General features: G+C 44.3%; 1 protein-coding gene and 1 pseudogene across 2 annotated transcripts in view; one reads left to right on the top strand and one right to left on the bottom strand.

The window, feature by feature from the left end:
* The window catches only part of WWC3 (WWC family member 3), a 103,341-nt gene extending 92,318 nt beyond the window's left edge, over positions 1-11,023 (top strand). For both annotated transcript variants that reach the window (XM_033110362.1, XM_033110372.1), the window contains 5 exons: positions 1,264-1,428; positions 4,106-4,198; positions 6,027-6,254; positions 6,717-6,844; positions 8,193-11,023. In XM_033110362.1, the coding sequence (XP_032966253.1) occupies positions 1,264-1,428; positions 4,106-4,198; positions 6,027-6,254; positions 6,717-6,844; positions 8,193-8,259 (681 nt within the window). In that variant the 3' untranslated portion in view covers positions 8,260-11,023. The remainder of the gene's footprint in view (positions 1-1,263; positions 1,429-4,105; positions 4,199-6,026; positions 6,255-6,716; positions 6,845-8,192) is intronic.
* A 3,685-nt stretch (positions 11,024-14,708) lies between these two features.
* LOC117027056 (60S ribosomal protein L32-like) lies at positions 14,709-15,122 on the bottom strand (annotated as a pseudogene).
* Positions 15,123-15,438: the final 316 nt, after the last annotated feature.

Genomic DNA, 15,438 nt, shown 5'->3' with positions numbered 1-15,438 from the left:
CTTTCTGTTTCTACGGATATGCCAATTCCGGACGTTTCGTGTCAGTGGAATCATACAGTGTGTGACCTGTTGTGTCGGGCGTCTTTCACTTGGCCTAATTCATGTTGGGGCGTTTCTCAGAACGTCTCTCCGATTCACAGCTAAGGAGTATTCCCCTGCATGGGTACCCCAGGTTTCATTTATCCACTCATTCGTCTGCGGACATGTGCACTATTTCCACCTTTTGGCTATTTGAATAATGCTGCTGTGAACATTCGTGTGCAAATGTTTGTTCTGTTAACAAACGGAAGACTTGAACCTTTGTCCGTTTAAGAAAAGAGTTTTCTACATGGGCTCAACTGAGAACGTGCCCGAAAACAGAGCACCAAGAAGCCTTGAAGCAGCGTCTGACTTAGGAAGGTGGGGTGGGCGGCGCGTATGTAGGCAGGAGGGCACAGGCAAATGCGTCAGCGGTTTTGCTGCGTTCCGTACATTCAAAGAAGCAGTTTTACATCAGGTGGAGAGAATGTGCAGATAAGGTTGAGTCGTCAAGCACCTGGAGTCAGGGAGTCTCAGGAAAAGGTCTGGAAGCAATTATTTTGAAATCGTTATCAAGATGTAGAAAGAGCAGACACTGCTTTCTGTAATCAGTTCTCTTTGTCAGAGAGTGTACGTGACCAGCCCCACAGAGGCCTCGGTGAGGAATTCACTGTGTCCCCTTGGTTATTGATTAAGTTGGACCAGCCTCGACACCCTTTCCTCTCATTCGTGAACACCTATTTTCCGGTCATTTGGGTGTACACTGACGAGAGCAGTGGCTGGGCCTCGCTTCCGTTTCATCAGGATCCTGGTTGCTGTGTTGAGAGGAGATGGAAGGGGGTAGGGGGAGGCATGGAATCGTGGAGATGGGTTACAGTCCTGCTGTACTAACTGGGCACAAGATGACGGAGACCCCAATGGAGGGTTGGTCACAAGTGGTCGAAACATGCATAATCTTGAATATAGAGCCAACACGGTTTGATCTCGGACCAGATATAGGGTGTGCGAAAGAGAACAGAGTCCCAGATGACCTGAAGACTTATTTTTTGCATGAAAAATGGAAAGCAGAGACCCTTGTCAGAGGAGGAGGTGTTGGGGGTGAATATCAGAAATTCAGTTTGGGATGTGTTAAGTGTGAATGCCAGTTAGAACTCCAAGTGGAGATGGCAAGGAGGTGATTGTTCATGTAAAGTTTATTGCTCGTGTTCCAGAAAAAGTTAGGCTAACCAGTGAATTCCTATCTAGGTTGATAAGGAAACCAACACAGAAGACCTCTTTCCAGAAGAAGTGGCGAGTTTTCCGAAGGAGCGGCCAGGCCGCAGGGCCCGCGGGGCGCCTTTCGCCCGGAGCAGCACCATCGTCCGTTCACAGACTTTCTCGCCTGGGGCTCGAAGCCAGTACGTTTGCAGAGTAAGTGGCCATTCCTTTGCCACCTGTGTAGAAGTTGTATTTCCCCCCCCATTCATTGTGTTTGATTTGTTACTGTTTCTGCTGAAAGACATATACGTTCTCACAAATAGTACCAATAAATAAACAGCATGCTTATGTGATTATGAAATCGATGTTGGTTTCACCTCCCCTAACTGGATTTCTTCCAGATTCGAATACATTTCCCATCCAGCTTTCCAAGGCTATCTGTGTACCGACTGGTGCTCAGGAAGCAGAGTAACTCATTTCTACATCAGTCTCAGGAATAACAAATCGAATTGGGACTATCCTGAGTGGGGTTGAGATCTGCAAGTCGAGTTGCTGAGTCCTGAAGTGCAGCTGTGCTGGAGGGTCCCAGGGAGGGCAGCAGCCTTGAACAGTCGGTCACTGAGCCAGAGGGTTCTGACTCCCCAACATGTAAATTCACACCCCACGGGTGATGGCAGGAGATGCTGGGTGGTTCTCGACATTGGCTGCAGCTTGCAATCCTGTCACGTTGTGGGAGTTCACAAAATGCTGGTGTCTAGGACCCCCCCCCCCCACACACACACACGACTACCACCAAGGGTCTTCATTGTCATAGTGGGGTCGGGGCATCAGAGCATTGGGACGCTCCCAGATGGTTCTCATGTACACACAGGACTGAGAACCCTGAGATAGGTGGAGCGGGAAACGCAGCCTGCTGTGGACCTTGAAGACAGGACAGCGTGTTGGAGGTTGGCAGACGGTGCCAGTGTGACAGTCACAGCATGGACTAGGAAAGAAAAGGGATTTTTAAGGATAAATGGTGTTGACACAGAGGCCTGGAGGGGCCATTGCATTAAGGAGAACTTTGACCCTTCCTGCTCCTCTGCATTGGGCTTGAAGAAAGCACATTCCCTTGAAGGGGCTGCCAGGGAGCTGGCTCCATTAGGGCAAAGCCAAGGTCAGGTCACATAAGAGAAAAGACCCTCAGACCCTCCAGGAAACATTGGGAGTGTGTCTCAGGGGATCCCAGGCCCACCCTCAGGTTCAGGAATTTGCTAGGACTCACAGAATTCAGAGAAGCCATTATATTTGCGATCATGGTTTATTAGAGTGACAGGATATAGACTGAAGTCAGCAGAAGGCAGAGGCGCAGCACGAGTTTCTAGTTGGCCTCTCCAGTCGGGTTGTGCAGACAGCTCTTAAGTCTCCTAGCCGATAGGTGGGAGCACGCGGGGAGTATTGCACACCAGGGCAGCTCACCTGAGCCTTGGTGTCCAGGGCGGCCGTGGGGGGTGGTCATGTAGGATTGTCGATTGCCTGACGGCTGATCTGAGTCTCCAGCCCACTCCCCCCCACACCCCCAGAGGACAAGCTGATAGCCAGAGGCCCCCACCATAAATCACATTGTCAGCAGAGACTCTGTAACCTGGCTCAAGGTCCCCAGGTAAACAGAGACACCTAGGCGGGACATTCCAGGGCCTTACAGGTCACCTCCCAGGAGCTGGGCAAGGACCAAACCGTTCTTGGGGCAAGGTCAATCCTTTACTGCACAGAGTGAACGGCAGGGCTCGGGCCCTAGGTGGCCCCGGCTCCCCATCTGCCATGCCTGCAAGACCTGCTGCTCTTCTTTCCACAGAAGTGAGGTGTCTGGGTCACGGCTGCCCTGGGTAGCACAGGGTCCAGCTGGGCACTCCTGTCCCATTAGGCTTCACCCTGTGGAACTGATGCGTAATCGAGCTGCTAGAAGTACAAGATTGAAGGCCATCCTCACGTCCCGTCATTATTCTAGACTCTTGCTGAACGCAGGGAACGGAGTCAAGCCTGCTTACGAGCAGGGTTGGGTGGTAGAGGAGGAAATCCTTTACTTCCCCAGAGAAAGGCTTCCAATTCCTGTGCTGTGTTCTGCGCCCAGCCTAAAAGCATGCATTTGCTGGCGATGCTTTCAGAGGCCTCTTTGTTTTCGTATGTTTGTAATGATCGGGCGGCATGTGAGCTGTGGTGCCATGGCCCTGCCTCAGTATTTGGGGTTAATTGGCGTGGAAAATAAGTCCAGGAAGGCAAGGACTTTGGCTTTCACACAGATACATGTTGGTTCTGAAGCGAGCACCCGCCACCAAATGAAATACCTAATGTCTTGGCTCCCATAAAGAAGGCGTTATTTATTTTTCTTTTTAAAAGCAAACCTTTTCCCTTGACGGGCAGAGCGGGCGTTAGTGATGTTGGCTTGTCCCACTACCAGGAACGAGCCTCGTTTTTGGAAAGCCATTTTTTTCCCAGCTCCTGCCAAAGCCAGAAATGCAGCACATGAGAACGATGAAAAGTGAAAAGCGCTGAGGACAGTGTTGGCTTTCATGAACGTCACACATCATATCAAGTCACATTGATGGGACAGAAATTTTGTTGACTCAATTAGCCTGGAAAGTTCCTATGGTTCGGTTGATGGACGTGAAGGAGGGCTGGGGTAAGGGGTTGGTTTGCTTATTTGGTTTGTTTTTGTCTTTCATTTTACTTAAAACTCTTGTGTAGGTTTTGTTTTTACTGAAACCAGAAGTCTTGGTAAAAGCACTAAAAGTCATAAGTACATTTGCCTATCTATGAGGAGAAACGAAATGATTCCATTGAGAATACACAGAGAGAAGGAATATTGAATTTCTGAGAAAGTGTTTCTGAACCTCAATTCTTTTTCGTGCAGCTTTATCGTAGTGACAGTGACAGCTCAACGCTGCCCCGGAAGTCCCCCTTTGTCCGAAATACTTTGGAAAGACGAACGCTTCGCTATAAGCAGGTGTGTACCACGTAAACTACTACGGAATCTGTACTTACCCTGGGAGTTATTTTTACAAACCTTAAAAATGGTAATCTTTTAGGTAAAATTAATTCAAAGGTAATATACGTATGTCCCCGTTTACTTAGATATAATTTTTAAAAACATATATAATGTCAAAATATTACCAATATTTCTTAATTTCCGAAGGTAATATCATGATTTATACATTTTTAAAAATCATGAAGTGTAATTCATGATCTTTACACTTTTAAATGTAATAAATGAATAAACAACCACCCGTTCTATATAAGAGATTCTTTTTTGATAGGGGAGTATGCATAGTTTAGCAAATTTGAGTTTTTCAACATAGAGCAAGAATTCTTCTACATAGGAGTGTTCTGCGGTTTTCATCTCCTTTACGTCACGCCACTTTACAAAGTTTTCTCCACGTCACGCCACTTTACAAAGTTTTGCTGCTTTCAGTTTGTAAGCTAGTACTCCCCTGTCTTTTCCGGGCAATGATTCTTTTAATGAAATAAAAAAAAAATCCCTGATTTCCACATGGCAATTGTATTTAGAGTAGACACTGACTGAGAATGATAAGAAATAATTAATACATAATTCAGCTACAAAAGTCTTTTGCAGCAGCAACACAACACTGGTGACATTTTGGACTGGATCATTCTTCGCTGTGGGGCCACCAGAGGGCGTCGAGCTGCACCCCTGGGCTCCACCCACTAGATGCCAGTGGCATGCCCTTTCCCCAGTTGTGACAACCAGAAATGTGTCCATACATTGCCAAGTGTCCCCTGGGGGGACAAGTCACCCCTGCTTGAGAGCCACCGAGCTCTGCTATGAATTCAGCAGTGTTTTAAATGAATTTGTATTTATTAAGTCACGTCATATATTTGCTTTAAAATTCTGTGTATGTGCAAAATGGTGTTGGTGTGTGTAAAAAGCGTACAGTTATTCAGTCCACTGAACAATGCTGATATGCCCATGGGTTTGATTTTGTTGCTGTAACTGCCATTCCCAGGGTTGTTTTCCATTGGACAGGAAGTACTGCTCTCTACTCCACGAACAAAATTCTCTTCTCATCTTAGGATTTTTCTTGAACACAGCACATTTGCTTACTTGAGGCTTATATGGGGAGGAAAGTCTGACGGCTTACGTGTGTGTGTGCATGCATGCATGGATGTATGATGGTTTTTTTAAACAAAAAGCACTCATGTGGTTTATGACATGCTTTTCGCCCTTATATAGTAGATTTTTATGATTTTTCCATGTCACTGTAGTTTGTCAACTTTTTACAATGGCTGCATTTTTTGCTGGCCTTGTAATTTCTTTAATTGGTTTCCTCTTGTTATATATTTGGAATTTTTTCTGTCATGAACCTTAATTCAATCACTTTTGCACATCATCAGTTGTTCCTTTCAAATGCAAGTCAAAATGAAATTTCAGAACCAAAGAAAATGCACATTTTTTTGGCTTTTGATATATATTGTCAAATAGCACTTCAGAAGGATTATGCCCATTTTTGATCCCACCAACCGCATATGAGAGGATGTGTTTTTCCACACTTTTACAAATACATAGGTCATTATTAAAGAAAACAATTTGTGGCCATAATTTGATATTGAACTGGAGATTTAAATTAACTTCGCCCAAATCTATGTTTGGTTTTTTTAACATCGGGCCATGTGTAGAGAAATACCTCTCCAATAACTGTGCTTCACCTGTCTTCTTTAATTGTGGAAGAACCTTCTAGAAGGCCTGAGCTTGCTGGCTGCATGGTGCCTGCGTGCCTGGTGAGCGTGTGTGTGCTCATGGCTGTTGTGTCCTGCAGTCCTGTAGGTCATCCCTGGCCGAGCTCATGGCCCGCACCTCCCTGGACCTGGAGCTGGACCTCCAGGCATCGAGAACTCGGCAGAGGCAGCTGAACGAGGAGATCGGCACCCTTCGCGAGCTGAGGCAGCGGTTAGAGGATGCCCAGCTCCGAGGCCAGACCGACCTCCCACACTGGGTGCTGAGGGACGAGCGATTCCGGAGTCTGCTGAAGGAAGCAGAGAGGCAGGTAAGAGGCTCAGGGTCTGGTCGCAGTCACTGCCCTTTGCTCCAGTTCCACCTGGGTTCTGAAGTAAGTGTCTCAAGTGATAAAACTATAGTTTAAACTATGGAAGCACTCATTGTTGTAAGGAGCCAGGTTTCTCCTTCCGTGCGCCACCGGGCGGCTGGTGTTTGGGTGGCACCAACACACATCTCCAGGCTTTGCAGGGGCTGCACAGGGGCTGGAGGGAGGGATCCCTGGGCCCTCTGCCGGCACCCCCACTCATGCTTCATGGTGGGGTGTTCTGGGTCTCCTGTCTGCGAGGCATGACCCCAGTGGCCCTAAATGGCTCCTACAAAGATTCCCTGGGGGCAGTGGGTGGGTAGGCCTTTCTCCCCCCTGAATCCACAGAGCTGGGCATGGCTTCATTGATTCTTCCTTAAAAACCAGAAGTAACAATGTCTTGTTCATCCAATGTTGCTGTTCCAGACAAGACAGACCAAACTTGACTTCCATCAAGAACAGGCCGCTGAGAAGATGCTGAAGAAGGCTTCCAAAGGGGTCTGCCAGCTGCGCGGGCAGAACCACAAAGAGCCCATCCAAGTGCAGACCTTCAGGTGGGGAGAAACACATACCTCGGTTTCCTGCTTCTTTTTACTGTCGTACCTTTGTCATTATAAAAACTTCACTCTTGAAAAAAACCTACAGGAAGTGGAGAACAAAAGGGAAATCCCCACTGCTATTAGCATTTTGCTTTTCTTCTGATCTTTTTTTTTTCTAGACACTATTTTTTTTTCATACTACTTGTAATCATAATGTGGGTTCAATTTTGCGTTTAGCTTTTTAAAAATTAAAATATCATGTGTTGCCATATAGTCCGTTATCTTTGATGGCTGTCATGTCTCATCTAAAGATGTCTTTTACCTAAATACTCTATTTTATAGCCTTCTTTTCAAATGTTTGCTATTATAAACAACACAGTAATTGACATATATATACATCTATGGATCACCTTGGCGTTTTTAGTTACCTTTTGTTTGAAGCATAATATACATACAGGAAAAGGTGCAGATCATACGTGTGAAATAGTTCAGTGATTTGTTACAAACTTTGCGTGGCAAGAATCAAACATTATCAGCAAGCCTCAGACTTCCCACACCAGAGTAACCACTGTCTTGAATTTGAATAGCATAGATTAGTTGTCCCTGTTTTTGTTTTTCATATGAGGAGAATTATACAGTTATATTATTTTGTGTCTGAGTTTTTAAAACATTAAGGTAAAATTGACAGAGCATAAAATGAACCATCTTAAAGTAAACGATCCAGTGGCATTTAGTACAGTCACAATGCTGTGCAAGCACCCCCTGTCTAGTTCTGAAACATTTCTGTTACCCCAAAAGGAAACCTCCTACCCGTTAACTACTCGCTCCCCATTCTCCCCTCCCTGGCAACCACTGATCCGCTGTCCATTCTGGACATTTCAGATAAATGGAATCACACAGTGTGTAGTCTTCTGTCGCTTAAGATAATGTTTTTGAGGTTCATGCACATTGTAGCAGGTGTCAAAATCTCATTCCTTTTTATGGCTGAATGATAGGTGCCTGACTTTTAGCCTTAATTTTTTTATATCCTGAATTTTCACATCCCTATCATAAAAGAGCATAAAATACTACAAATGTCTTCCTTCAGTTATGATTTAGAGCATGTTCATTTGCGTAGATTTTCATTTATCAATAAAGCAAATATTTACTGAGCACCTGCTGTATACCAGGCACTGTTCTAGGTACCGGGGACAAACCCTTGCCCTCATGGGGCTTTGTAACTTCCATTAAAATTTAGATAATCTATATGCAGACAGATTTGTTGTTGGGGATTTAAATTTGATTATCACTGATGCTGAGAGCCTCCTGCCAGCTTTCGTTGCATTTACATCAGCTTCTAACCTGTAATTCTTTCCAATCCCAGGGAGAAGATAGCATTTTTTACAAGACCAAGGATTAACATACCTCCTCTGCCCGCCGATGATGTTTGATGTAGTGCTTTGTACACATGAAGTATTTATCTGCCTGTGTTATTTTCATGAAGTTCTTAGACTAGCTAAATTTGTCTTTAAAATATTTGTGCAAAGCTATTAATATACACATTTTGTAAAAAAAAATCAAACACATATATCTATACATATATATTTTATAATAGTGACGGCAACAGGGCTTGGTTTTTCCTTGTTGTGAAATTGACATCTCTGAAGACAAGTTATTTTATAAAAGATCAACTATCATGTTAAGAATGTACAGTTTTTACGCTGTTTTATTTGACTTAAAGGCTGGAAGACAGAAACGAAGTGAGTTCAGGCAAATTCACTGTATTGTAATTTATTTATAGTACTTTTTTTTTCCTTGAAGGAAAATACTGACTTTAAGATGTATTTTAAGACTGAAATTTTGTTCTTCGGTATTTGTCATGCAGTAGAATGGAACTTTGGGGCCGGTTTTGTTTTTGACACGGAAATGCAAACACTATGTGCTAAGTTCGTCAGTCACTTGTACCAAGTTTGTCATGTATGCCTTTATCATGCATATCGTCCACTTTCACACTCTGTGTTCTGTTAAGGTCCCCCCAAGGTGGCTCAGTCGTCGTTCATGTGTGAGAGCATCACAGAGCTCTGTCTCCCACGTGGACTGCACGCTGAGAGCCCCTCATTTCTGTGTTGTCGCAGCACGCATTGTTCTGTGCTCCCCACGAGACCGAAGCAGGCCACAGAGCCCCTGGCGTCCTAGCTGTGGCCTGCCTGTCCTTAGCAGCCGTCTGCGCACACTGCCCCTGCACCACACCCCGGGCAGCCCCGCCTTTCCAGTCTGCTCCATCTGACCATGACCCGCCAGGAAGGTGGTGCTGGAGCTCCCGTTCTACTGCTCTGTCATGAAGGAAAGTGAAAGGGAACTAGGAGCACACACTTTCGTGAGTCAGTGAATCCTCTGATAGAGACAGATCAGCAGTTATGACGGTTATGCCGTAGACGTGATGATCTCTGAAGGCGCTTTTTAGTGGAGGGAAGCATATGTGGGTAACTGCAATTACCCAGTGAGTCACTTACAGGAGAGTATTTGATTTATTTGATTGAAATCACACCCCCCCCAATACTGGAGTCTATCCATATTTCTTAAGAAATCATAGAAGTAGTTCACGAGGAAAATTTGTTCATGTAATAAAAATATACCATTATTCCTTTAAAATGCCAAACGATATAAACATTTTGCCTGCTACATATTTATTATATATAAAATGCACTCTCCTTGATGAGGCCTTAGAGAAGTCAGTGAGGTGGTCACACGAAATAGAAAAGAAAACAGGATCCTCTCCTGCTAGACTTCTCTGCCCCTCCCTTGGAAACGACCCCCTTGAATCAACGTCTCTTTCTTCTCAGTAGTTTGCAGCCTCCCCCTTGTGTAACCTGCCTTCCTTTTTGCATTTATTAAAACTCAATTTTGTAAAAGCATTTCACTGACATGCGACCTGTCACGGGCAATGTAATTTGTCAGTGGTGGTAAGACTGAACCTATGCTTTTTCACAGTTGTCATGTCTTGCTCTGTATTTCTGCCTCTAGTCTTGCTTTTTTTTTTTTTTTTGGCCTACCTAATTTCTCTGTGTACGTACCCACAACAGAGGTAAGAGACACACAAAACGTGGCTCCTTGTCAGAACTGCCCTGTTGCAGACAGCATTGCTGGGGAGCTGAGGGCAATGGCAGGCCCTCTCTGTGCCCCCAGCTGTTGAAACTTTGACCTCCAACCCAAACTGTCTGCCACTGGACTCCGGTGGGTGGAGGGCAAATCATTGCCGCCTCAGGTGCACGGCTCCCTGGGCGTGGGAGAGTCAGTCCCCTGGCCACATGGCCCGGCTGGTGCTTTTCAGCAGCTGCCCCACGAAGCTCGCTCTCAGCGGGCTGGTAGGTTGAGGCGACTTGTCCGCCAAGCCCTGTTGAGTAGCAATGTGGGGAGAACCCTCTGTGGCCGTGCAGAAAGCCCTCAGGCGAGGGTTTCTAATAAATCGCACTGCCCAGCACACGCAGCTTTCCGTTTGGAGTGCCTCCCCACCCCAGGGTTTCAAAACATCCCAGCGGAAGCGAAGGCAGCCCCTGCTTTGGTATCCGAGGAGCGCTTCTGGTGGCCGCCTTCCCGTGCACTTGCGCCGCCTGCCCACCTGTGTCTGCTTTGGCAGCTGAACGGGACCGCAGTCAGCAAGACAGGAAAAGCCAGACAAATGACGGAGGGACAGGTGATGGCTTTTGTGCTGCTCGCCATCCCTGCTGGAAATGGCACACGGCCAGCGACAGGCTGGGCCCCCTCGGTGGAGGACTCGGGGCACCTAACTGGCTTCTCCTTCGTGACTTGATTTTGCGGCTTCTGGCTCCTTAAGACTGCCACGCCTGGGAAACACCCCACATGTCAGAAAGTGAAGTCCTGTCGTCTTAGGGGTGTTTTCATCTTCTGTTGAAATTTGTCCACGTACCATGCCTTGTGATAAAGAACACTCTGCCATGTTTCGTCAGCAGCCCTAGTCCAGGGACGTCTTTAGAAACAGTATAATGGGGAAAAGGGAATTCGGCCTTCGCTTCACCTGATCACTGAATCGTCACCGCTGAAATCAGTAATCTGTTGTGGGAATCAGTTCTAATCATGATTCATCTCTGTTTTGATCACTGTTCTCTCTAATTGTGTCATTCGTATTGTTTGAAAGTATTTCTTCTATAAAATTAAACTAACCTGCCTTAAGAACAGAATGGAAATGTGTGACTTTTTAAAAATTGAATTCCAAAGACTTAAATATCTAAAGATGTGTGCGATTTTTCAACATAATGATAGATGTATAAAAATGGTGAACACACATGCAGCCCTCCCTCCCTCTTCAACACGGATCACTCGTAGTTGATCTTGCTCGTCTACACTTCCAGCTACCTCCCCTTCTGTGTTATAAAGCAAATCTCATACACCTTCTCAGCTCAGCTATAAATATTTCAGTATGTATTGCTAAACGAGAAAAATAAACACACACAATATCCTTATCACATCTTAATGTTTAATAACTCCTTAATGTTATTAACTATCCAGGGTTCACCTTTCCAATTGTCTCATATGTCATTCTTTTTAAAATTGAACAGAATCCAAATATGATCCATTTATTGGGATTTTTTTGATGTCTATTTTTTTTTTTTTCTTAAACCCTTCACCCATTTCTCCCACCCCTCCACCCCCGTCTCTGGCAACCACCAATCTGGTTTTTTTGGTGACAGCTTTCTTGAGCTAGAATTCACATACCATACAATTCACCCATTTAAAGTATATAATTCAGCGGTTTTCAGTATATTCAGAGTTGTGTAAATATCACTACAACAACCAATTTTAGAACTTTTTCATCAGCCCAAAAAGAAACCCCATATTCACTAAGTCACCTCCAATTCTCCCCTCATCCAGCCCGTGGAGACTACCACTCTACTTCCTGTGTCTATGGATTTGCCTGTTCTGGATGTTTGACATAAATGGAATCTTATAACGTGGCCTTTTGTGTCTGGCATCTTTCACTCAGCAAGTTTTCCAGGCTCATCCATGTCGTAGCACGTGTCAGTGCTTCATTCCTTTTTATTGCTGAATAATAACCCCATCATGTTATATTAAACGTGGCCATACCACGTTTATCCAGTCGTCAGATGGGTATTTGGAGCTGTTGTGAATAATGCTGCTATGATCATTCATGATCAAGTTTTTGTGTGGACGCATGTTTTCATTTCTCTTGGGTCTGTACCTAAAAGTGAAATTGCTGGGTCATATGGTAACTGTTTAACGTTTTAAGGAACTTCCAGGCTTGTTTACAAAACAGCTGCACCATTTACAGTCCCATCAGCAGTGTATGAGGGTTCCAATTTCTCCACATTTTGGCCAACGTTTCTTATGTCATTTTGATCATAGCCATCCTAGTAGGTGTGAACTGGTGTCTTATTGTGGTTGTGTCTATTTTTAATCTACAGGATCTGTCCCCCCCCACACACACAATTATTTGTTGAGGAAATAAGGTTGCATGTCCTCTCAGCCCCCACATTTGGACCTCACTGATTGTATCCTTGTAGTGCAGGTAACAAGTTCCTCTGAACTTTATTTCCTATAAATAAATACTAAAAAAAGCTGTTGTTGAATCTAGAATCTTGATCAGATTCCAGTTCAGTTTTTTCCTTTCTTTTGCGGGGAGATGGGTGGCAAGACGTTCATAACTTCATCTGGTGGCTTACAGTGCCTCTTTTTGGAATGTTCACACCATTGATAATCAATGCCTCGATCCATGAATTCCTAACAGTTGTGACATAATATTCTAATTCTATCAATTTTTAACTTAATTCTTTTGAAATACCTTTGTCAAGAGAAACTTACTCATCTAGTTTGGTTCCCCAGTGGTGTGCAGCTTGTATGGGAAAAGCAGCATAAGTGCTTGATTCTTTTCCTTTATTGAACAGTTTTGAAAAGAATAATTGGTTTTCCTAGCATTGTACAGTGGTGACCAATTTGTTTTTGGTGTTTGAGATTTTTTTTTTTTTTTGGAACATTAACACATGGATTGAAATATGTTTGGTGTGCTTTAATCCAATGGGTTGTTATCCATAATGATTATCAAATCCTCCCGGCTTTGGCTGGGGAACCTCTCACGGTTGGCTCCTGGGCCCTTTTGTTATGTCCCCAGGAGTCTTACATGGCTTCCTCGCTCTCCTGCATGACCAGATGTTTCTGACCTGAGCATAGTCGTTTCTCTGGGATACTTGGTTTCTTGGAGGTAAGGGTTCTCATTGCTACTGCGCTGGTCATTGTTTTTAGCCTTTCCGATAGGTAGACAATATTTTCTTTTTTTAAGGTAGAGTAAAAAAAAGTATGATAGAAAGAATAGCATGTAATTACTCATGTGCTGTATCCCACGTCACACAGAGAGGCAGCAGTTTCAAAATAACGGTACCAATCCGACTGCCAAAAATACAGTTACTGAAAAGTGACATTTTTCTTGCAGTTATGTTAGTCGTTAAGGTATATCTCACTAGGAATATGTAATCAAATTACTGTGTTTCAGAATAACAGAATATTTCTTTTCTGTGTGGTTAAGTATCAGTCAAGTGTTTCACTTTATTTTGGATTTTAAATTTTATTTTATAATTATGTAAAATATTGACACGATCCCAAAGATGAATTTACAAAACGAGGTATATGCAAAGGAGTCCAGTGTTTATTCTGGCCCTTTTACCCTTTTTCTTCCTTCTTACAGGTAACCATTTAAGAAATAATTTCCTTGCATTGCTTACTTTTTAATGTAAGTAGATGTATAAGTACATATATGCACATATATGCATATGCACAGAAATGTACACATAGGTACATGTGAATATGCATACACAAATATGTATACATATATGTTTGCATTCTCTCTCCTCTCTCGGATAAACGGTGGTACACCAAACACTTTCCTCCACCTGGCTTTTTTCACTTCAAGATATTTCAGGAGACCACCAAAATCTGTATTGGCTGCTGTCACATTTTACTACAAACTTGGTGGCTTAAAACAACAGAAATTGATTCTCTCACAGTTCTAGAGGCCACAAGTCTAAAATCAAGGAGTCACAAGGCCGCACTCCCTCTGAAAGCTCTAGGGGAGGGGCCTTCCTGCCTCTCCCAGCTTCTGGGGCTCCCTAGCGTTGCAGCTTGTGGAGCCATCCCTCCAATCTCTGCCCCCATCTTCAACCACCTTCTGTTTCTCTCTGTCTTTTCCTCTTCTGTCTCTTAATGAGAACACGAGTCATTGGATTTAGGGCTCACCAGTTAATACAAGATGATCACGTCTCAAGGTCTCAATTACCTCTGCAAAGACTTTGTTCCAAATAAGGTCACGTTCACACATTCCAGATGGACATACTTTTGGAGGGTCATCATTCATTCAGCCCACTACCATTTGCCTGCTGGCTCCCCCAGTTCACATCTGTCCCACATGCAAAATACACTCACCCGATCCCACCACCCCCAGAGTGGTACGTACAGTATTCTCCATTCCTTTTCACCTTTGCGCTCTGCGTTAGTGGATGTACCATAGTTTAGTCCACTAGCTCCTGGTGTTTCTAGTCTTCTGCTATTAAAAATAATTCGGCAATGAAAATCCTGCAGACATCTCTTCCTATTTTTGCCATGGTTTAGATAGATCCCTAGAAGTGGGGTGTCTGGGTCAGGGGGTAAATGCATGTGGCACTTGGCTAGGTATGGCCATCTCTCCCTCCTGGGCGTGTACCACTGCATTCTCATCAGCGGTAGAGAACCCCCCTTGCTTTTGTAAAGTAGATTCCATTTGGTCATGATACAGAGATACGCATGTGCTTTGGAGGTAGTTTGCTAGTGTTTCATTTATGATTTTTTGGGGGAAGAATTTTATGGTTTTATTAAAACACAATTTGCACACAGCTGTCTATTCGTTTTCTTCGCTGTGCAGCCTGGCATTGGGATTGGTGACTCTGATGGCCAGCTGGGCTGCTCTTTCCACAATGGCTTTGCGGTTCTCTGAGGAGATGTTGTGAGCAATCTCAGCACAGTAAGTTTTGTTGTGCATCAGCGGCCCTTCAAGCTTCTTGACGCTGTGGACCAGGAACTCCTGGAAGCCACTGGGCAGCATGTGCTTTGTTTTCTTGTTGCTCCCATCACCAATGTTGGGCATCACGATCTGGCCCTTGAATCTTTTGCGCACCCTGTTGTCAGTGCCTCGGGGTTTCTACCAGTTACGCTTTATTTTGGCATATCGGTCTGACTGGTGCCGGATGAACTTCTTGGTCCTCTTTTTGATGGTCTTGGGCTTCACGAGGTGTCTGAGGACAGCCATGATACCAAGTAGATCAAGTCTTATTTGTGATTTTTGCATTGATACACTGTAGGGTTTTTTTAGTGCAGTCTCTGCCAGGGTGAGGATGAGTGTCATACTCCATAAAACAAATGGGCAGGTTTTTCTTCTTTTCCTGGCTCAGGATAGGTTTGGGAGAATTCCGCTATGAAACCATCTGGGCGTGCGTCATGGTTTTGTTCACGGGGGAGCTCTTTAAACCACTGTCTCTATTTCCTCTATGGAAATTGAGCTTCTAAAACTTGTCTCCTGAGGTCAGTTTCGGTAAGTTGTGTTTTTCTTAAAAGTGATTTATTTTATCTAT

The sequence above is a fragment of the Rhinolophus ferrumequinum genome, chromosome X (genome assembly GCF_004115265.2).
Source record: "Rhinolophus ferrumequinum isolate MPI-CBG mRhiFer1 chromosome X, mRhiFer1_v1.p, whole genome shotgun sequence".
NCBI lineage: Eukaryota > Metazoa > Chordata > Mammalia > Chiroptera > Rhinolophidae > Rhinolophus > Rhinolophus ferrumequinum.
This window is presented reverse-complemented; position numbering and strand designations above follow the sequence as displayed.